The 23,028-nt window shown below is 38.4% G+C and overlaps 1 protein-coding gene and 1 pseudogene across 1 annotated transcript in view; one reads left to right on the top strand and one right to left on the bottom strand.

Annotated features, from left to right (window-relative positions):
* CYP7B1 (cytochrome P450 family 7 subfamily B member 1) overlaps positions 1–21,447 on the top strand; it is a 206,733-nt gene extending 185,286 nt beyond the window's left edge. Inside the window, exons 6-7 of the mRNA XM_008255573.5 lie at positions 7,661–7,836; positions 19,622–21,447. Coding sequence (XP_008253795.2) covers positions 7,661–7,836; positions 19,622–19,909 — 464 coding nt within the window. The 3' untranslated portion in view covers positions 19,910–21,447. The remainder of the gene's footprint in view (positions 1–7,660; positions 7,837–19,621) is intronic.
* LOC100351396 (large ribosomal subunit protein eL27 pseudogene) lies at positions 18,720–19,416 on the bottom strand (annotated as a pseudogene).
* Positions 21,448–23,028: the final 1,581 nt, after the last annotated feature.

Genomic DNA, 23,028 nt, shown 5'->3' with positions numbered 1-23,028 from the left:
TGATGCTACAATTTTTTACTAGGGCAGAGAATTTCTTATAATTAATGCAACAAAGGAGATTCTTCTGGTACAGATTCTGCCTGTCAGCACAATTATCTATTATAACTAGATAGCAAGGTTCACAGAGTTTGGTGAAGATACCCAGATCACACAATTAGGTAGAGACATAGCCAAAAATTGATGCAACGTCTGTCTAACTTAAATGCCAAAATCACAAATAACCACTGTCAGCTCAGGCAAAAAACACTCTAGAAATGTACCAGTGACCTTGGCCACTATTTTGTAAACAAATCTGTATCACTGATTCTCCAATACAGTTGGTTTTGAAGATTAAGATAAGGTAAGAGGTTCACAGTAAAACATTGTGATTATTTTTAAAAATAAAAACCAACTTTTTATTTTAGAATAGTTTTAATATGCAAAGAAAGTTACAAAGATTTTAGAGAGAATTCCCATACACCTTTGTTAACATCTTACATTAGTGTAGTATATTTGTCATGATTGTGTGTGTTATATTGAAAAAACCGATTCAACATTATAAAATAATGTATATGAAAAAATGGAAGTTTATATAACTCAGACAGCAGTAGTAAAGTTTAACAAAAATCTTCTGAATTTGTACTAGATGTAAGTGGTATAAGTTCTTTTTTAAAAGTAAGATTTACTTATATATTTGAAAGGCAGAACTACAGAGAGAGGAGGGACACACACTCACAGAGAGAGAGGGAGAGAAAATCTTCTGTCAGCTGATTCACTCTCCAAATGACCACAACATCCAGGGCTAGGCTATGCCAGACCATAGCCAAGAGCCGGAAGTTTCATCTGTGTCTCCCAAATTGGGTGCAGGGGCCCAACAACTTGGGCCTTCCTCCACTGCTTTCCCAGGTACATTAGCAGGGAGCTGGATCAGAAGTGGAGCAGCTGGGATTCGAACTGGTTCCTGTATGGGATGCTAGATTCATGGGCGACAGCTTAACCAGCTATGCCACAATGCCAGCTAGGAATTATAAATTCTAGTTCACATGAGGAATTCTAACTGCAAGCATCTTACACGGAGGTACATCTGAAACTCAGGGATATAGGCAGTGAGATTTTTATATGCAATATAAAGAAATTTCAGTTAAAAAGTGAAAAATACTAACTTGATTATCCATCAAACCTTCAGCTTAGCCCAAACTTAAGTGGGTTAGATAAGATAATGAATGATAGAAACAAAAGAGATTGAAAGGGAACTTTCATGAGAATTTAAATTGTTGTAGTTAGGTCTAAAAATCAACTGTCAGAATAGAATAAGAAAATGTGTGGTTTAGCAGAAAATTGTTTAAATCAGTGGTTTTTCAGCCTTTTTTTTTTTTTTTTTTTTTTCTGACAGGCAGAGTCACACAGTGAGAGAGAGAGAAACACAGAGAAAGGTCTTCCTTTTCTGTTGGTTCACCCCGCAATGGCCACTGCAGCCACTGCACCACGCTGATCCTGATCCGATGGCAGGAGCCAGGTACTTATCCTGGTCTCCCATGGGGTGCAGGACCCAAGTACTAGGGCCATCCTCCACTGCACTCCCTGGCCACAGCAGAGAGCTGGCCTGGAAGAGGGGCAACCGGGACAGAATCCGGCGCCCCGACCGGGACTAGAACCCAGTGTGCCGGCGCCGCAGGCGGAGGATCAGCCTAGTGAGCCGCGGCGCCGGCCAGTTTTTCAACCTTGATGACTCCTTGGATTCATCTGGGGTTTTTGATACTCATACCTGGTTCCATGTCCATAGATTCCAATCTCATTGATTTGTGGGGAGGTCTGATGGCTTTAAAAGCTCCCCAAGGGGCAAGTGTTTGGCCTAATTGATGAAACACTACATCTCATATCTGAGTACCTGAGGTTGATTCCCAGCCCCAGCTCCTGCTAATGCAGACTGTGGAAGGCAGCTCAAGCCTCATGTTGGAGATCTGGATTGAATTTCTGATTCCTGGCTTTCAATCCCAGCACAGCCACAGCCATAGTGCATTTGAAGCCTTTCTACCTGTCTCTCAGCCTCACAAATAAAAACAAAAACAATAAAACATATTTTTAAATCTCCCATGTGATTCTAAAGTGAAGCCAAAACTCAAAACCTCTATTGTAAAGTAATTTTTATTCCACTGGGCTGGGATGGAGTATTTGCTTGCTTGTTTACCAGTCCTATGTGATTCTAACAGGCAGCCAAAGCTGCTCATAACCCTTGGGATATCAGAAAGTTCTTAACAAGTCAGTGGAGATATTATTTCAAAAATCTGTTGCTCATCTGTTCCTATGAAACATTAATAGATATATGGTGTCTAGGACACAGAACATGATTCTTCTCTATTTTTTCTGACTATTTGAAATAGTACACCCAGTTCTGCCACATTTTCAAAGGCATGTTGAATTCATTCAGCATGGCAAGTGATTGAACATCAAATCATCTCTGGCACACAGAAATAGCATGATAGTTGTCTTTACATATTTGGAAAGTGCCATTATGTGGAAGAGGAATTAAGACTTTTTTTTTTTTGCCTGTGTGCTTTATAAATGGAAATTAAATGAAAGAGAATTTAAGCTGAATATGAAAAATAGGTTTCTACTAACTCTTTTTTTCAGAATACCATCAGTAGAGCTATCCAATCAGAAATTATGCAATATCAAATTGCTAAGAAAGTAGATTTTAACTATTCTCACCACAAATAACTAATAAGTATCAGAGCTAAGGCTTAATATGTTAATTAGGTTGATTGACCCATCCCACAAAGTATACATCAACACATAATGCTATACACCATAAATACATATGATTTTTATTTGTCAACTAGGAAGATTAGTTAGTAGGAGCCAGTGTCATAGGGTAGCTGGTAGCAGCCTGCAACAGCCAGCATCTGGTATGAGTGCTAGTCCATGTCCTGGCTGCTCCACTTCCCATCTAGCTCCTTGTTAGTGGCCTGGGAAAGACAGTGGAGGATGATGGCCCAAGCTATCCATGTGGGAGACCTGGATGAAGCTCCTGGCTCCTGACTTTGACCTGGCCCAGTGCTGGCTGTTGGTATCATCTGGGAGGCAAACCAGAGAATGGAAAATATCTCTCCCCCACATACCTCCATACCTCTGGTTTTCAAAATAAATAAATAGTTTTTTCTAAAAAAAAAAAAAAAAAGTATTAATGGCGGCAAGCATTTAGCATGTCGAGTAAGTTGTTGTTTGTTATAAAAACAACCCATGTCAGAGAGCCTGGATTCAAGTCCCATTTGTAACAATTCAGATTTATTTATTTTTTAAGATTTATTTATTTATTTGAAAGGCAGATTTATAGAGAAGCAGAGGCAGAGAGAGAAAGAGAGAGGTGAGAGAGAGAGAGAGGAGAGAGAGAGAGAGAGAAAGAGAAAAAGGGAGAGAGGTCTTCCATCCACCAATTCATCCCCAAATGGCCACAACAGCCGAAGCTGTGCTGATCCAAAGTCAGGAGCTAGGAGCTTCTTCCGGGTCTTCCATGTGGGTGCAGGGGCCCAAGGATTTGGACCATCTTCTACTGCTTTCCCAGGCCATACAGAAAGCTGAATCAGAAGTGAAGCAGCCAGGACTCAACCAGAGTCGATATGGGATGCCAGCACTGCAGGCAGCAGCTTTACCCACTATGCCACAGCACTGGCCCCCAGTTTTACTTTTAATTTTACTTTAAAAGTACAATCATTGACCCAAAAATTTGTGATTTTCACCTCAAATTATGTAGTTAATGATCACAATTTCTAATTTTTTTTTTACCTATCTTAAAGGCAGTACAGACATACACATTCACACTTCAATATCATTTCATTTCATCACAGCTTCTAAAAGCTGCATGTCCATCCACTCACCCCCTTCTCATCTACCTTCTCTTTAAGACTGTCCAAGTGTTCGGCCCCAGTGACTGTGGCAGTGCCTAGCTGTTCATTTCACTCCAGCCTTTGCTGCTATCTACTGATCACACCAAAGCTAATCAGATGGCATGCCAGCCTGCACCAATCATTAAGATGACCCAAATTAACAGCCTGGCTGTGTCACAGTACATTCATTCCACACATGCAGACATGGCCGAAGTGTGAGGCAGAAGTCTGGATGTGTGTGTTTGTGTTTGCATTGTAACATGCATTATTGATTATCATGAGCTGCTTTAGCCCTTTAAATCTGCAAATGAGAATCATCTGTCAATTACTACAGCCAGAATTGAGGTCTGAGAGCAAACAGGAAGGTATCTGTACCTTTTGCTACTGGCATTTCCCTGCATGTGCCATTTTCCTTCTAGTTATATTGCAAAGCACCCTAGCTCACAACGTTCCCCAGGGTTTTTTTGTTTGTTTGTTTGTTTTGTTTTGTTTGTGTATGAGTTTTTTTTGTTTTTGTTCTTCCTTAGAAGGGACACTTAATCTAAATAGTTTTCTGTCCTGAAAAGAGAAACATCTTTCCAAGGCAGGTCAAGAAGGCAGTACAGGCTCTGAATTGTGAGTTCAGTGTTAGAATTTTGTATTATAATTTCCTAGTATATACTGGTCAGTGAAGATCAGTTCTTAATAAAACACAGGCAACCTCATCTTATGCACACTTGTAACTGTTGGCACCTTGCAGCATCTGTTAAAAATTTTATCTCCAAATTATTTGCATCCTTGATAGCCATTTTTCTACATTTCATTCATATAATTAGACTGTCCTATTACCTGCTAAATGTTAGTATAAATTAACAATCCATTATGCACAGTAAGTTTTATAAAACATTTAAAGATAGAAATTGTGCTTAATTAAAATTAACTACCATAGGAAAGCCAAGTACACTAATGATTCACAAGACCTTTGATTACCTGTAGTTCCTTGTTTTGGCTGGATGATTGACAGCTTGCTGTTTGGCTACCATGTTGAATTTCAGCTGACAAGACTTTTCATTTTAACTCAATTTGCCCGCCTATCACAAGCTGGTGGCAGGCCAGACCCAAGTCACCCAGCTTTGCCTCAGCAGCTTGCTCTAGTTCTCATTAGTACGCATTTATTCAGTGGAAATTGGAAGACAAATGCTTGAAGGCATGTGAACTAAGTATAGCAAATTAGGTTTAAAGACTGAATATTTATAAGTATATGGAAAGTTTTTTTTTAATTCTAGAGCGAATTGAGAGCTGAGTGCTAGTTTTGGTATAAAAGAAATGAAGATAGAAAGGGGACGATTCTAAGAATAACAATACTATAAGCTTTTTCTTTCCATTTTGGAATCATGTAAAATCTCTCTGACAACACCTTATCAAATAAAAACCTGGCTTCTCTTTTGTGGAGTGCTTGCACAATTGAAGTTTAGCACCTCGTGTGTGAGAAGGGGGAGAAAATGAGGGTCATGTTCATTTGTTGCTTGGTTATCCCTTGGTATGTTTTAAATTGCCTTGTTTGTTCGGCACTAGCACAGAAACAGATGTTGCTCCACCGTGCAGGATAATTTACTGTACCTCCTGGTGCAGCATGGAAGTCCTCCCAGGGCCCAGCTGGTCTGTCAGTGGCACTGGCTGGTGTCTGCTCAACTATGACAACTACAAGTAGAGGCTGCAATTTTTTGATTGTGCAGTTGTCATTCTTCTCAACATATAGCTCTGCCTGCATTTGTAGTGGCGCTGGTGGAAAAGCTGCTGGCTTTTGTGTCTGTATGTTGTACTGCAGATCCACATAAGCTCAACTCTCCATTGTTGATAATAACACAACTCATTACTTTTGCCATCTAATGATTATCGGCATGAATGCTTAGAGCAAGAGCCAACCTCCTCTTGCACACATAACTGGTACTGGAAGGTAAAACAGATTTGTCACTTACGATCTGACTGCTAAGCCACACTTTGCGCTCCATTATTGTGATTAACTTCTGCATAAGATATGCTTGCCCAATTGTCATTTGTGATACTGTGGTGGGCGCAAGCTGCCATGCTCTCCAGGAGCACATCAGCCAATCAAATGTGACCACGTTATTCAGACTGTGAGATGCCTGCCCTGTCACAGCAGCCACCCCACCATTATTTCTGCTTTTGTATTTCTTCTCCTACTGGAGTTGTTGGGTGAACAGCACTGCTACATATGTCAGCTACCATTTCACACCACGAGCTAAAAGGATGCTACGCTATTGTTGATTCAGCAGAGCCAGGAGCAGTACATGGGAAGCAGACCCTTGCTTTTCACCATAGAAATGTTGGTTGTTGGTGTCCTGCCAGCTGAAATCCATCGTGTCAGGTGCCTTGTGGCTATCTGCAGTAGAGGCCATATTCCAAAACCAAAGTTCTTTTCTGGCCTCATCACCAACAAACCGATTTGACTCTGCCTGATTATAATAACGAAGGCAGTCCAAGAGAATATGCACAGGCTCACTGTACGTCACATTGAATCACCACACTGGCCACACAGAGCTGACCGCAGCCTCATTTCTTTAGACAAATGCATGCTTAAGGAAAAACCTCCTGGGAGAAGGCACCCATAGCCACTTGGTATCTCTTTGCAAGCTGTGCATAGATTTAAGTTTTACTCAAATAACATTTATTTTTGTTTTTTTGGCTGATGCAAGTCTTCACTGATGGGTTTGCCTTTAATAATCTAATAATTGGGTACTCTGTGTTTCAGAGCTTTGCTGAACATTAAGAAATTGGGATCTGTGTGTGCGTGGCAGAGAGAAAGAGAATGTGAGAAAGATTTCTAAATTGCAAGTCATAAACACAATCGTTTGTTATCCTGTGAAGAGAGAAAAACTCCATTTGCAGCTCTTTTTCACATTGCTGATTAGAACGAATCAAGTTTTATATTCTAGGACCCATTCATGTTGGTGGAAACAGAGTCAGTTTTGATTATGAAGGGAGAGATGCTGACCTAGACAGCAGCTACATGCTGATATGCATGCTATCAGAATGATTTATGCAAATTATGCATATTATTCCCAAAGGAATTCCTCCTCAAACTGCCAGGATAAATTGCCGGAAATTAGCCATAAAATCTGTCGTGCTAGGAGCAAAAGGTGAAGGCCACTGGGAAAGCAAGGACATTCAGCTTCTGGAATCTTCCATGAAACGAGAGTGGATGCGTTTCTCCCTGGATGCTTGCGAAAATGTGGTTTTCTTCTGAATCCTATAAGAGTATTTTCCCTTTGAATTTTTTCTAGCAAATGCTGACTCACATTTTATCTACAGCTAACATAAAAGAAATGAAGGGTTAAGCTGTCTCAGAAAGCAATACTTCAATTACTTTACTATTAATTGCCTAAGTGGTTTTTAAATGGATAAGCCTAGATTTAAAAGCATTGCTGGTCTGAAATTCACTCACGGGCAGTGCACTTTAACTGTGATATTATTTTAATTTCCAAGATCCTTAACACAGCATCCTTCTCCTGCACACCATTCATTCCAGCAAAATTCCTTATCAATGACTTTCTGCCTGCATACAGCACTACTGCCTCCTGCAGAGACGTATCTCCCAGCTGTGGTGGAGCGAAGCCCCTCTCCTTCTCACCCTCACTATCCTTAGCCACCCTTGTCTCCCCCTTGGTTCCCAATGGATGTGATGAAGAAATGGTTTCCTTGTCAATGAAAGCTGTTAGTCATGAGCTTTCATGGCAGAGTGAGAGCACGTTACAGGAGCAGGTATATTTCTGAAAGCTATTGTTTGTTTCCTTCAGAAAGCGTCATTTTTGAAACTTTTCGACTATGCTCATTTTCGGGCACCATACGTGTTATTGAAGAGGATTTAACTCTCAGTTCAGAAACCGGGAACTTCTGCCTGCGAAAGGGAGATATGCTGTGTGTCTTGCCTGCAGTCACACATACTGACCCTGAGATCTTCGAAGCTCCAGAGGTAAATGAGCATCAAACCCATCATTGCTACATCTCACCTATTTCAAGTACATCCATCTCCCTCATGAGCTCTCTTCCTTTCACCACTTTGTTCCAGAAGGCATGTGAGCTTCAAAACTTCTGTTTTTCTTTCTGATAGAAAAATGTTCCCCTTGACTAAGGTGTTTCCTAAGGATCTATCTTTGGAAAGTTGTGTGATCCATAAATAGAAATATAGTGATGAGGCTACATGCTGGTTGCTTTCAATGCACTTTGGCCCTTATAAAATTGGGTTCTGCCTGGAAGAGAATTGTTGAAAACTGTGGAGGGCTAGCTACGGGTAGGTGGCTGAGAGAGTAAATAATGACAACCATTTTGCTAAGTGTTTCCAAAGTGGAAACACTTTGTGGGAGGTTGACTATCCTGGAGTCAAATACCATCATTGTGTAGTTAAGCCCACATACTTTTTCACTAAAAGTATGTACCCTTTCTTGATCAATTAGTATGGCATTATGAACTTGAAATCGTAAAGCTTCTGCTCACGGGTGAAGCTCCGAGGGTAATTGTGTCATCTCCTTGTGTTTTTTTTCTGAGGCTGGAGTTAATGAATATCAAAGACTGGAAATTAATCCACCCTGGTTCATCCCTTAATACCACTTCAGAGAGTCACCACCTGCATGCAAATTGAATGCAGTCATATTCTGCCTGTGCTTCTCATGAAGTGATGTGGCTGCCACGGTTTATATGTGTGTGTGTGTGTGTGTATATATATATATATATATATATATATAATGCCCTTTTTCAAAGGGGGACTTCTGTGTTCATTTGAGCAGTTTGTAGCTGAAATCCTTTAACTCTGGTTTCTAAATTGGATGTGCGGTAGCTAGGCTGAATTACGACATTGTTAAAATTTGGAAATCAGTAAAAGAGAATAGAATTCTAAGAAAATATGATAATGTGCACTGATTCCATCTGCAAAGGCAAATGTATTAGTAGCTATATTTTTTTTCATGCATTGTATACATGACATTCGCAAGTAAGGTATGTAGTATTCGTGAATAAATGAACACTGCATACAATTAGCTTTATCTCCACTTTAGTAAATATCAAAACAAACCACACACAAGGAGATATTCAAGAAATAGTGCAAATGAGTAGCTAATAATTGAAAAATACATCTAGATTTTAAAATAGTCTCCTAGCTATAATTTTTATTTAACAAAATTTTACTTTCTATTTTTATGAAATGATTATTCATTTAGTGTTTATGTCATGATAGTAAAATCAACTTTAAAGTCACAACTAGTAATAGACGTTTACCTGATCACCACTGTCTTTAGGGCATTGTTATTTGAGTTCCTGTTAGTTCCACTCTACTCACTTTACCTAATAAAAGAGACCTGCATGTAGATTTTCAGGAATTTAAAAATCAAAGTTAAAAATTAAGGGCATGCAAATTCATATTCTCCCTGTGGAATATTAAATAGCAATGCCCAAACTTTACATAATAAATTGATCAATCTTAATAGTAATCAGAAGAGTTTGCCTCATATTAAACAAGCTGAATAACTAAATTGCAATATTATGAAATTTTGCATTATTAGAGTAGCTCTAACTTGAGTTGATGAACACTTTCTGTTATTTACTAGATTTAACATTAGCCAATTATGCCTGACTAATGTTCAAATTAACTAGCTAATTTTTTTTTTGCCACAGCATTGTTTTCTTCAAATTAACATGTGAATGCTGATAATTCCTTGCACAGAAAAAATGATGCAATTCTATGCCACTTTTGGGATAGTTGGCCAGGTGTTATTCATTTTGTAAAGAATACTAAGCACTTACCACAGTCAGGCATATCGATTTACACTTTTGATTCTTAACAACTTAAGACAGTAGTAAGTAAATGCTATTGATGCCCATATGACAGATGTCCATCCCAAACCATCATGTGCTGACAGTTAAAAAGAGGAAAATTCTGTCCTTGGCCATTTGTCACTAAGAATACAGGCCAAGGGGCTCATTAGATTCATAATCAACACTACCTGCCTTTTGTATTGTACACACCTTGAGAAGACCTGATCTTAGAAGTAGGAAACAGATAATGACCATTAAGTCAGAAATAGGAGGAAGACTAACTCCAAATACAGGTGTAGCTATTCTTGGCTGATATGGAGACTGATGAACCATAGATTCCCTCAACTCAATGAGGCATGATTCAGAACATCCAAGCTCCAAAAGACTCTAGAATATTGCATTTCAAAAAATGGCCGTGATATTTCTTCATGCTTTACGACTTTTGCATATGCATCTCCAGAATTCCAGAATGTCCCTTTTTACTTCTGCCCTCAGAAGGCCTCAAATTACTTCATAAGAATCACCATAATTACCTCTTCTTTGACAATGTCTGATTCTCGCTTTATTCCTCAGAGAATTTGCCATCATCCACTCTGTGATCACATCACTCAGGATTCTGCAATTACTTGTTGATTTGTCTGGGTGTCTATATACTGTAAGCTCAAGAAGGGGAAAGAGCATGTCTTTCCCATCTTGGCATTCTTAGTGCTTGGCTTACGGGAGGTTGTCCATCAAACTTAGGTAAATAAGAGAATGCTTGGATGGATGTAAATGCATTGAAAATGAAAATATTTTTTAGTTAAAATTAGGACATATATTGCACATTCAAAGAGATATGGGCCCAAATAGATCAGATGAAGAAGTTGCTTGACGCCGGCGCCGCGGCTCACTAGGCTAATCCTCCGCCTTGCGGCGCCTGCACACCGGGTTCTAGTCCCGGTTGGGGCGCCGGATTCTGTCCCGGTTGCCCCTCTTCCAGGCCAGCTCTCTGCTGTGGCCAGGGAGTGCAGTGGAGGATGGCCCAAGTGCTTGGGCCCTGCACCCCATGGGAGACCAGGAGAAGCACCTGGTTCCTGCCATCGGATCAGCGCGGTGCGCCAGCCGCAGTGGCCATTGGAGGGTGAACCAATGGCAAAGGAAGACCTTTCTCTCTGTCTCTCTCTCTCACTGTACACTCTGCCTGTCAAAAAAAAAAAAAAAAAAAAAAAAAAAGAAGAAGAAGAAGAAGTTGCTTGTGTATGAATAACAATGCTTTCGAATTTGGTAAAAAACTGTGGTGAAAGGGTTGGTGCTGTGGTACAGCAAGTTAGGCTGCCTCCTCAAATGATAGCATCCCATTTATGCACTTATTTAAGTCCTGGATATTCCTCTTCTGATCCACTTCCCTGCTGTTGCTCCTAGAAAGGCAGCACTAGATGGCCCATGTACTTGGGCCCCTACTCCCCATGTGGGAGACCCATATGAAGCTCCTGGCTCCTGGCTTCTGTTTGGCCCAGCCCCAGTCATTGAGACCATTTGGGGAGTGAACCAGCAGGTGGAAGATCTCTCTGTCTCTCTGACTTCTCCTTACAAGTATAGAAATAAACATTTAAAAATACATAAATGAATAAATAGACAAGAAAGGAAATACCAGTAATGGGGCAACTGGCTACTTCTGAAGAAGCCCTCATCTCTTGCAAGCAGTTAGGGCTTGACCCAGTGTTCTCATTTCTTTTAAAAGAACCTGAAACATCAGACTTTTCAGTGCAACTTTCAGTTCTTAAATATTTGGCAAAATAAATTTTAAAAGACTGTTGGATAAACAAAAGATGTTTTGAGACCTAATTGGCCTTTTTTTTTTTTAACTTTTATTTAATGCATATAATTTTCCAAAGTACGACTTATGGATTACAATGGCTTCCCCCCCATACCGTCCCTCCCACCCACAACCCTCCCCTTTCCCACTCCCTCTCCCCTTCCATTCACATCATGATTCATTTTCGATTATCTTAATATACAGAAGATCAGCTTAGTATACATTAAGTATGGATTTCAACAGTTTGCTCCCACACAGAAACATAAAGTGAAAAATAATAGATGATTTTTTTAAATGATGATGAAATCAGAGCAGACCTATTGTCATGTTTAATCCCAGTGAGAGTCAAGTTGGGAATTGATAATTTCTTTTTTTTTTTCTTTTTCTTTTCTTTTTTTTTTTTTTTTACAGAGGATCAGTTTAGTATGCATTAAGTAAGGATTTCAACAGTTTGCACCCCCATAGAAACACAAAGTGAAATATATTGTTTGAGTACTCGTTATAGCATTAGATCTCAATGTACAGCACATTAAGGATAGAGATCCTACATGAGGAGTAAGTGCACAGTGACTCCTGTTGTTGACTTTACCAATTGACACTCCTGTCTATGGCATCAGTAATCTCCCTATGCTCCAGTCATGAGTTTCCAAGGCTATGGAAGCCCTCTGAGTTCTCCGACTCTTATCTTTTTTTTTTTTTATTTTTTTTTTTTATTTTTATTTTTTGACAGGCAGAGTGGACAGTGAGAGAGAGAGACAGAGAGAGAAAGGTCTTCCTTTTGCCGTTGGTTCACCCTCCAATGGCCGCCGCTGCAGCCGGCGCACCGCGCTGATCCGATGGCAGGAGCCAGGATCCAGGTGCTTTTCCTGGTCTCCCATGGGGTGCAGGGCCCAAGCACCTGGGCCATCCTCCACTGCACTCCCTGGCCATAGCAGAGAGCTGGCCTGGAAGAGGGGCAACCGGGACAGAATCCGGCGCCCCGACCGGGACTAGAACCCGGTGTGCCGGCGCCGCAAGGTGGAGGATTAGCCTATTGAGCCACGGCGCCGGCCCCTCCGACTCTTATCTTGTTTAGACAAGGTCATAGTCAAAGTGGAGGTTCTCTCCTCCCTTCAGAGAAAGGTACCTCCTTCTTTGATGACCTGTACTTTCCCTAATTGGCCTTTAAGCTACTAATACAGAGCCTCTTTGTTAAGAATTATTCTTTCCTCAAAAGTTAGCTGATGGTAATGGTAGCCAGTCAGGTGGCTTTTGCCAATGTGGGAAAACAAATTGGCAAATGAAATTGAATACAATGAGAGAGAGCAAAAGAAATAACCTTTCTTGACTCTTCCTTCCCCTATGTTTACACATATTCATGTTATCCTCAAAGTCTAGATAGTCTACTAACTAGATTACTAGGAGTGAATAACTTTTTTAAATTATCTGAAGACTTTCCAAAGTTTTTGTCTATTATCAGACAGAATTCTCACAGCTGACTCAAGTTATCAGTAGTAAGTGGTGACCATTTCTCTTCTGCCAAAATGCAGTATCCAGAACTGGAGCTATGGAGAAGACCCAACCTGCTGATTTGATTTTTCTAGGTCCAGACTGCTAAGCAATAAAGGGAAACATGGTGACACTGTTGAGCTTTAGGGGAAAAAGCAGCAAAGATTTATGATGTCTATGCATTATCATAAAAATGTAGTCCCAGAGATGAAGAAACAGTGAAATGTCAGAGTAAATCCAGACTTTAAGTATCTCCCAAAAGCTCTGTAGTTGGAAGATCTTGTTTAATCTCAATTCTGTCCTTTCCTACTTCTCTGAGTTGTAGGACTAATAAAATGAGGAGTAAATTTGAAAGCCCTTGAAAAAAATGCTACATCATTTTACAAATTATGATATCAGTGCTTTTATTATTACCACTGATCTTAGAATACACTGGTAATGACAAATGAGGAAATACTCTTATTAATTTTTCATCTGTATTTCAGACAGAAATAGACTTCCAGCAGACTTCAGTGGAACCATCATATACTGAGCATTTACTATCCAGAAAGCTCTTTGATAGACATGGGTAACAGAATTTTTTAAAAAGACCCCTGTTGTTAACAACTTACAGTATAAGGATTTGTTCTTTATAGCCAGATGCTTCATAATGAGAGATTTTCTGCATGCCAGTAAATTGGCACTTCATAGCTACAATATTAAAACTACTGATGTGATGGTAAATCATAGGTTTGGAAAGCTCTGATTTGGACTGTTTGTCAATTTTCATGGAATTACATATTCTCACCTTGCTGAATTGCATGTTACCAACATGTAGACCCTGATTTGAGAGTTAGGAAGAAATGTACATTTTCTCACGAATTGGTGTAATCTGGCTGCAGCCTACCATTGCCATGAACCCAAGTCATAGAGTCTTTCCCCTAGTAGGGCTGTAAACCAAGGACAACAGTGCAGGCCCATAGTTATTCATGCAAAATATTGCAAATTTGGTTCCTCACTAGGAAATTATGACTTTTGTCAAGTTAAATTTCAATATTCTTAATTATCAATTGAATGGATACAAGACTCAATGATCATATCAAGGTGGCACCTACCTCAATAAGAACATATTTCATGCCTTTGTAACTTCAATACTTCACACACAGGAAGTGTTAAAAAAATCTGTAGGACTAAACAAAACATAATATTTGGAAACACAAATTTCTCTGTCATATATACCAAAAATTCTTCACTGTCTAGAAAATTGTATAATCTGTCCAATCTTGATTTCAAGTACTTCAATATTGTACCATTTTCTACTGTTGTGAGCAATGAATATATATCTATTTCTCATTGTCTACATGTTTATCTACTCATTCAATATCTATGTTTTCTTCAAATGCTTAAGGATTTTTTAAAAATATACTTTATTTTCTTGTATTTCTTAATTAAATCAACAAACATATGAAAACTCTGCTTTCCAACATCATACTGTTGGAGGCTTGGAAAATACATAGATAAATAAAATATTGTGACAGATACAATCCCCTGAGATGTTTTGGCTTTATCATCTCCCATGGGTTACCTCCATCCTCAGCCTAGTGGCTGGATAGCTGTGGAAATTCCAGCCATATTCACACATGATGGGATCCAGAGGAGGAAGGGTAATGAACTATTTATTGTTGTGTTTCTTTCTTCACAACAAGAGTTCTTCTTCAAGGTGTCCCCAGAGACTTTTCCTTTCCAGCACAGATCAGACTGGTTCACACAGATTGTACCAAATCAGTCATATGGGTCAGAGCCATGAGACTTCCATTTTCATTATTTAGATAAATTTTGTCTGATGGACGATATTGGGGAGTCAATTGTGTTACCCCTTATAGAAGCAGTGGGGATTTTTATTGTCTCTCCTTATCTCTGAGGATTTCTTTATTCTCATTCATTTTGTTTTCCTTTAATTGTGAAAAGCTGAGTTTATTACGGTCACTGAAACTATTTAAATCGGCGTGATAAATTCCACATTTAAGTTGTTCCAAATAAGTGGGCACATTGTGTGCTGCCAGAACATTTGTTTATGTCACTATGACCCCAAAATCTCAGAAGTGAGATTGTTATTACCCCCTCCCCCCATTTTTTGGCTAAAACCAAGCTACGGCCATAGCAGGCATCATAGGCCCTTCTTTTTTTTTTTTTTTTCTAAACTTTTATTTAATGAATATAAATTTTCAAAGTACAGCTTATGGATTACAATGGCTTCCCACCCCCCCCCATAACTTCCCTCCCACCCGCAACCCGCCCCTTTCCCGCTCCCTCTCCCCTTCCATTCACATCAAGATTCATTTTCAGTTCTCTTTATATACAGATCAGTTTAGCACATATTAAGTAAAGATTTCAACAGTTTGCACCCACATGGAAACACAAAGTGAAAAATACTGTTTGAGTACTAGTTATAGCATTAAATCACAATGTATAGCACATTAAAGACAGAGATCCTACATGAGGAGTAAGTGCACAGTGACTCCTGTTGTTGACTTTACAAATTGACACTCTTGTTTATGGCATCAGTAATCACCCTAGGTTCTTGTCATGAGTTGCCAAGGCTATGGAAGCCTTTTGAGTTCACCAACTCCAATCTTATTTAGACAAGGTCATAGTCAAAGTGGAAGTTCTCTCCTCCCTTTAGAGAAAGGTACCTCCTTCTTTGATGACCTGTTCTTTCCACTGGGCTCTCACTCGCAGAGATCTTTCATGTAGGTCATTTTTTTTTTTTTTTTTTTTTTTTTTTTTGCCAGAGTGTCTTGGCTTTCCATGCATAGGCCCTTCTTAATATCAGTTCTTGCTCAAGTTCTTCATGACTGGGAAGTAAAATACACTGAAAGTTAATTATAACTCAAAAATAAATTTATGCCCATGTGTACTTTGAGCTTGATGGTGGTCATAGAGCAAAATATGTTAGCCATTTCCCTTTAGTTTCATAAAATAAACCACAAAATAGAAATTTCTAAAATGTTTATTATGAGGAAGCTCTATTGAAAGTGACTAAAAACTAGAAGAATGACATTACTGACCCACCAGAAGGCACTGAAGGAATTGACACTAATGTGAAGGACTTGACTATAAACAGTAGTTGTAGGTCATGAGAAAGGGAGAACTCTGTGTATAACATGTTTAACACTCTGGACCCTCAAATGGAAGCACATTCATTTTCACAAAGCACCTGAAGGCTATGATGATTTCTGGCATATTTATGATGTCCAGACAGTATAAAATCATAACCCAAATTTAGTTTTCCTTTTGCATTTTCTGGCAAAAAAACATGGGGCAACACTGAGATTTTTTGTAGCAAATAATTTCATAGCATACAAAGTTCACTTAAACTGATCTGGCATACACAGGGAGCTCTTGGGGAGATACTGGTCTCTTCAAATTGCTCACGAAGGAGGAAGCGTCAAGGCTAATCTTAGGCAAGTAAACTCCAGTCCCAGTAATAGAAGAAGATCACCAGGAAAGAGGTCTGTGTAGTAAATCTACTTCCAGCAATGGTGCGGTGTATGTCAGCCAAGGGTGTCCTCATTCATTCCTATGGGAATGAATAGATGTTTTTAGTTTTAGTGTCGTGATTTAAGAATTGTAAAAAAGTCTAAAAAGTGGAAGTCATTTTTAGTGCTGGTTAGCTTCTTTTCAGATACTTCCCAGAACTGTGGTAAAATACATTTCTCTGCAATTAAGCAGTTATAAGCATGCAGATTCATTTTACCATTATCATCGCATCAGCTTGCGTGTTGGAGGTGAATACAAATTATCCAAATTTTTCTACAGTTTAATACTTATCTAAATAAGTATCCTAGTTACTTGAGGATGAACACATATTTTTTAGTGACATCATTCATTGACATTAACAAGACTGGCAGTGAGTGAGATCATTTATGATAGATTCAGAACCTATCCACGTATTGTTAGGTTTTGACCATAACTTGAAAAACTTTGGATCTGATCTACTTCTTTGCATTTGACTTCATGTATCCCACATCAAAGTTATGTGCTGAGAAGGTTTAATGCTAATGAGCACCAACTACAGGAAATACATGATCATTCCCATGCAAGCTAAGATTATTAATTTAATCAGTGGTTTGATAAAGCATGGGCTAAAATAAGGTCTAAGACATTCAAGTGAGAGTTCAAAAGCATAACACCTTGGCAGCAAGGTAAAATTAAGAAGATAGCTCAAATACCCTAGGAAAACCTATCCCATAATATTCTGTAATAACTAAAATCTTACTTATTAAAACATATCAGAAGCCGGCACCACGGCTCACTAGGCTAATCCTCCGCCTTGCAAAGCCGGCACACTGGGTTCTAGTCCCGGTCGGGGCGCCGGATTCTGTCCCGGTTGCCCCTCTTCCAGGCCAGCTCTCTGCTGTGGCCAGGGAGTGCAGTGGAGGATGGCCCAAGTGCTTGGGCCCTGCACCCCATGGGAGACCAGGAGAAGCACCTGGCTCTTGCCTTCAGATCAGCGCGGTGCGCCGGCTGCAGCACACCAGCCGTGGCGGCCATTGGAGGGTGAACCAACGGCAAAAAGAAGACCTTTCTCTCTGTCTCTCTCTCTCACTGTCCACTCTGCCTGTCAAAAAAAAAAAAAAAAAAAAAGAAAAAAGAAAGAAAGAAAGAAAGAAAGAAAGACCCAGTTGCTCCGTGCTAATGCACGTGGGAAAGCAGTGGAAGATGGCCTGAGTGCTTGGGCCCTGCACCCCATGGGAGACCAGAATAAGCACCTGGCTCCTGCCTTTGGATCAGCGCGGTGCGCCGGCCGTGGCGGCCATTGGAGGGTGAACCAACGGCAAAGGAAGACCTTTCTCTCTGTCTCTCTCTCTCACTGTCTAACTCTGCCTGTCAAAAAAAAAAAAAAAAAAAGAACACAAACAAACAAACAAACAAAAAACACATATCAGAAACACCTGCCACACTAGAGTTATCCCTAGGAGAATTCAGAGGAGAATTTCATAGCAGAAATACACTACACTGTCAAAAACAAGCAATATTGATATTATAGCTTACTTCCTCCCTAGTGTTTTTATCTCAATCTTATTATTTTATCTATTTAATCCAAATATAAGGACTGAATCCTAAACTCACAGTTCTCATCCACCAATGGCTCTTTAGGAAGAGAGATAAGAAAAGCAAATTAGGAATTTATAGTTAGGCAGCTCTTGGTGTTAATAGGATTCATTATTTCATGATAACAGTAGCAATACAACAGAAGCCCTTGACTTCTCCCCAGTTTCAGTATGTCCATTGCCCATATGTCAAGACACACCTTATATGGCAAAAATAAATGTACAGCCTCCATACTTAGGAAGCTCAGCATGCGTGCTATTGTTTAAATATAGTTTGTCCCCTCCAAGCTTCTTGTTGAAATTTGACTGTCATTGTAGTGGTACTAGAGGTGGGGCCTTTAAGAGGCAATTAGGTCATTAAGAGGATAATGCTGTTTTTGCATGAGTTCTGGCTCTCATAGGACTGTATTAATTACTGTGAGAATGGGTTGACAACTTCTTTTTACCTCTTTCACATGTGCTACTTACCTTTCTGCTTGCTGCCATGAGTGGAAGTAGCATTGGGCCCGCAGTGATGACATGGAGTTGAATTTCATACCTTTCAGAATCATGAGCCAAAATAAACCTTTCTTCTTTATGAATTATCCACTCTCAGATACTCTGTTATAACAACAGAAAATAGAATCACAGGAAGAGAGAAAAATGTAGAAAAATAGAATTAAAAAGATGTTTATAATTGGTGAAAAAAATTGAAACCCATGCATGTTGTTCATAATATGCACTTTTCATGAACTTGCTGAATACTGTACATATGCATGGATTTCAGTATCTTTTTTTGTTGTTGCGTTTAATGACTGGAACAAAAAATATCTAAAACTGCAGCTTTTGAAAGAACCTCTTGTTCTTGCTGGTCTTGTACCTGTCTTCAAACTTGACCTTGTCCTGTCACTGGGATTTGCGTTTAAGAGCAAGGTCTCTGAAGACATCCTTGTTGACTTCAGTTTTGTCCAAGGGAATATCCACAGAGTTCCTAATGGGCATGTGGTTATTATAGTCATAAATTTTCACAAAAGTCTTGGTCTTTGACTTTTTGGCTATTTTCTTCTTGCCCTTAGCAGCTGTGACTTTACAGTGATAGTGGTCAAATGCAGCCACCAGAGAAAGCATGGTTGTAGAGGTGACCTGAGGTTCCATCATCATGTTCTTCTCAATGATGGCTTTGTGTCTCTAGTAGCATCCGGCCAGGACCAGCACCACTTTCCCAGGTTTCATTATCTTCACCATTTCAACAACAACTACTAGGGCCTATAGCAAAAAGATTTCAGTATTTTTTTTTGGCACAAAAATAAATTTATCTCCATGAACTTTTTGAAGTTCCCTCACATGAACAGGAAAGACAAGTCACCTGGGTGTTTGAATTTCACTTTGACAGGAGACAAGTAACATCCTAGTAATATTTAGGTTTATTGAAAGTCCACACATGATTTGCACTTAGTCAAGCTTTATCTTCTGGCATTTGCCAAATTAAAGGGAGTGTTTTCCAACAGGAAGGTAGAGCTAGCAAACCTGTGGACCTGAACTCAAACTATTTCACATAAAATTTTAATTCTAATGTTGTCTGTTCTTCTTTATAGGAGTTTAGATTTGACCGTTTTACAGAAGATGGTAAAAAGAAAACGACCTTTTTCAAAGGAGAGAGAAAGATCAAGTATTACCTATCACCATTTGGATTTGGAGCCAGCAAGTGTCCAGGACGATTTTTCGCAGTTAGTGAAATAAAGCAATTGTTGGTTTTGCTTTTAACTTATTTAGATTTGGAATTAATTGATGATAAACCTATAGGACTAGACCATAGCCGTTTGATGTTTGGAATTCAGCATCCTAATTCTGATGTTCTATTTAGGTACAAGGCAAAATCTTAGAGAAGCTAAAAGGGCATCAGAAAAATCTATCAAAATGTCCTAATTTCATCCATTTGTTTTTAATTCCTGCAAAGGTAATTTCTCTTTTTTTAAAAAAAAATGGTGATTTTTATTTGATTTAAGGTTAGTACAGTTTATTCTTGGTCACAAACATCATAAAATAAGACAGCATGGTGGCATGGAAAGTGGACAGCAAAATGAATATAATGATAAGCTCACAATAGTTTTTCTTAGCTTCAATTTGTGATTTTTTTCTTGTTTTAATAAATGTCCCCTCACAGCAATTGACTTGGTACTGCATGATTTTTTAAAAGTCACTCAAAGTATTCAATTCATAAAAACACATTGTAGGTACCACTGGAAAATGTTCCAGTAAGAGGTAAAGGCTAGTGTTTAGTCTCAACCATTATCCTAATGGTTGAGATGTCAGTTAAGATGCCCACATCCCATGTCAGACTTCCTAGCTTTGACGGCTTTCTCTGGCTTCTTTCTCCAGTTTTGTACCAGTGTAGATGCTGAGTAGTAGGAAGAGTTGGCTTCAGTAATTCTGTCCCTGCCACCTATGTGGGAGAACTGGATTGAATTCCTGGCTCTTGGCTCCAACCTGGCCAAGCCCTGGATGTTGCAGGCATTTGAGGGAGTGAACCAACAGATGGATACTTTTTCTCTTTGTTTGTCACATTGCATCTCAAATAAATAATTTTTTTCAAAACAGAAAATTGTTCTGGAAAGACAGGCAGTCCAAAAAATTCTAAATTCTCAGAGATCTATGAAATTAAATTTCTATGAGTGACACTGAGTGAAAATTTTCCCTTCAAGTATAATATCAATAATATCTATATATTGCCAGAACATATTTGCATTGAATGAGTTTTACAATAGATTAAATACTTTGACTTCACATCAACATTTAATCACCCACAAATGTTCTTTATTACTTTGTATACTATGTCTCAGTAGTACAAAATTTCTTGTTCTGTAAGACCTTCCATGTTCAAATTAGATACTGATAAGATGTCATGTATAAGAAAACAGAAAACCTATTATATATTCAGCAATTGCCCTAGACATCAGTATTAGGTTTATTATAAGAGTAAATACTGAAATCATTGCAGCATTGATTGTAGCATTTGCCTTTAGTGTGAACTATAAGGGTTATACTAATGTTGCAATGAGCTCTTTCCTAAATGTTGCCATTTGTATAAATTGAGAAACTAGATCATGGTGTTTTGCTCTTGCCATCTCACCTTTTGGACTTGGAATTTATTTGTGTTATTCTGAATTGCAGCATTGTGTAATGCAGTATAATTTTATCTGACACAATGTAGCACTGCATCAGTGATCCAGAGATTTCTATTATCAGATTATAAAGTTATTGGCATTTGACATAAGTGATGATGTAATATTTCAACAGGCAAGGCAGATAATAAAACTCCATTAATTCATATCACATTAATTGGAACTTCTAATATTTCAGAAATTTGCTGATAAATAAAATTGATTTTAAAAATAAAATAAAATTGATTTTTAAAATAAAATATTTACTGTGCTTTATAAGTAAGTAAGATATTCTAGCATTGATTTTCTCTTTCCTCAAGTCCATGCTCTAACTGTCCCTTTAGTGAAGATTTGCTGGGGTAAATTCTGGTTTTTGCTTGATTGATGATATCTGCATTTTCACCCTTATTATTTTTTTTCCTTTTTCTTTCTTTTTTATAGTTGTACAAATTTATGGGATACAAAGTGATGTTATGATTTACAATATAATGTGGAATTGCTAAATCAGACTAGAGAACATATCTGTCAACCCAAATGCTTCATATTTTCTGTGGTGAGAACATTAAAGTTTAGTCTTAGCAATCTTGAAATTTCTAATACTCTTTCTTACTAGCTATGTTTACCACACAATGCAATAGAGCTAGAGTGAAAAACATATTTCTTCTGTCTGAGATTTTATACCCTTTACTTATCATCTCTCCATTCTTGCCACCACCTATCCTCTGTAAAACCACTATTCTTGTGTCTGCTTCTATGAGTTTGTTTAAATTCCACATGTTAGTAAGAGCATGTGAGATTTGTCTTTCTGCGCCTGGCTTATTTTATATATTGTGGTATTTCTCATTTCCATCCATATTTTTTCAATAACAAGATTAACTGTTTTTTTTTTAAGGCTGGATAGTATTCCGTTGTACACACACACACCACATTTTCTTTATCCATTCATCAATTGATAGATACTTAGGCTGATTCCATAACTTGGCTATTTTGAATAGTGCTGCAAGAAATACAGGAGTATAGCTGTCCTTACAACAAACTTGATTTCAAATCTTTTGAGTAAAATGCCCAGAAGTGAAATGACTAAATGACTTTATTCTTTAAAGATAGTTTGCGGGATGAACAAGTTTAGGTGAAGAGTTGATTTCTCACAACACTTTGCAATGCTATTATGTTTCTTAATGCTTCCCTTTGTTATTAAGAGTCAAGTTACTTACTTTGCAGGTAGCCAGCCTCCTCCCTCTGACTGCTTTAACATGTTCTGTTTGTCTTTGATATTCTTAGCTTCTTTCTCTTTGTCATGCTTGCATGTCATGTTGCTTTTTGACTCTGAGAATTGGGTTAATTCATGAACTGTAGACTATTCTTGGACATTCTGTATTTGAGTATTACCTTTCAAACTCTACATTAGATCTTATCACTCTATACCTCATGTTGTTTTACCTTTTCTCCCCTTATTTCTCTCTCTGACTTAAATTTCAGGTGATTTCTTTAGATGCCTTTTCTTGGCATGGTATATCTAATCTGCTCTTTAACTCATCTATTGAGTCTTTTCCTTCCTTCTTTATATTTTAAACTGAAGATCATAGCATTGGGCGATCATACTCTTCATACTCCTTAATTTATGGTACACAATTACAGGTGGTCCAAGCAATGATTGTCTGGTTTTATTCCCTTATTCTATTTTATCCCTAATTTCCAATATCATATTAATTTCCACTATAGATCAATATTCTTATGTGTTTGATGTGTGTGTATTTGTAAACTTTTATAAAATATGTATTATTGACATAGCTGTTATGTTTGTAAGTCACATGAATGCATTTTTCTATAAATCATATCCT

The sequence above is a fragment of the Oryctolagus cuniculus genome, chromosome 6 (genome assembly GCF_051225735.1).
Source record: "Oryctolagus cuniculus isolate XC-2025 breed Fujian yellow rabbit chromosome 6, ASM5122573v1, whole genome shotgun sequence".
NCBI lineage: Eukaryota > Metazoa > Chordata > Mammalia > Lagomorpha > Leporidae > Oryctolagus > Oryctolagus cuniculus.
This window is presented reverse-complemented; position numbering and strand designations above follow the sequence as displayed.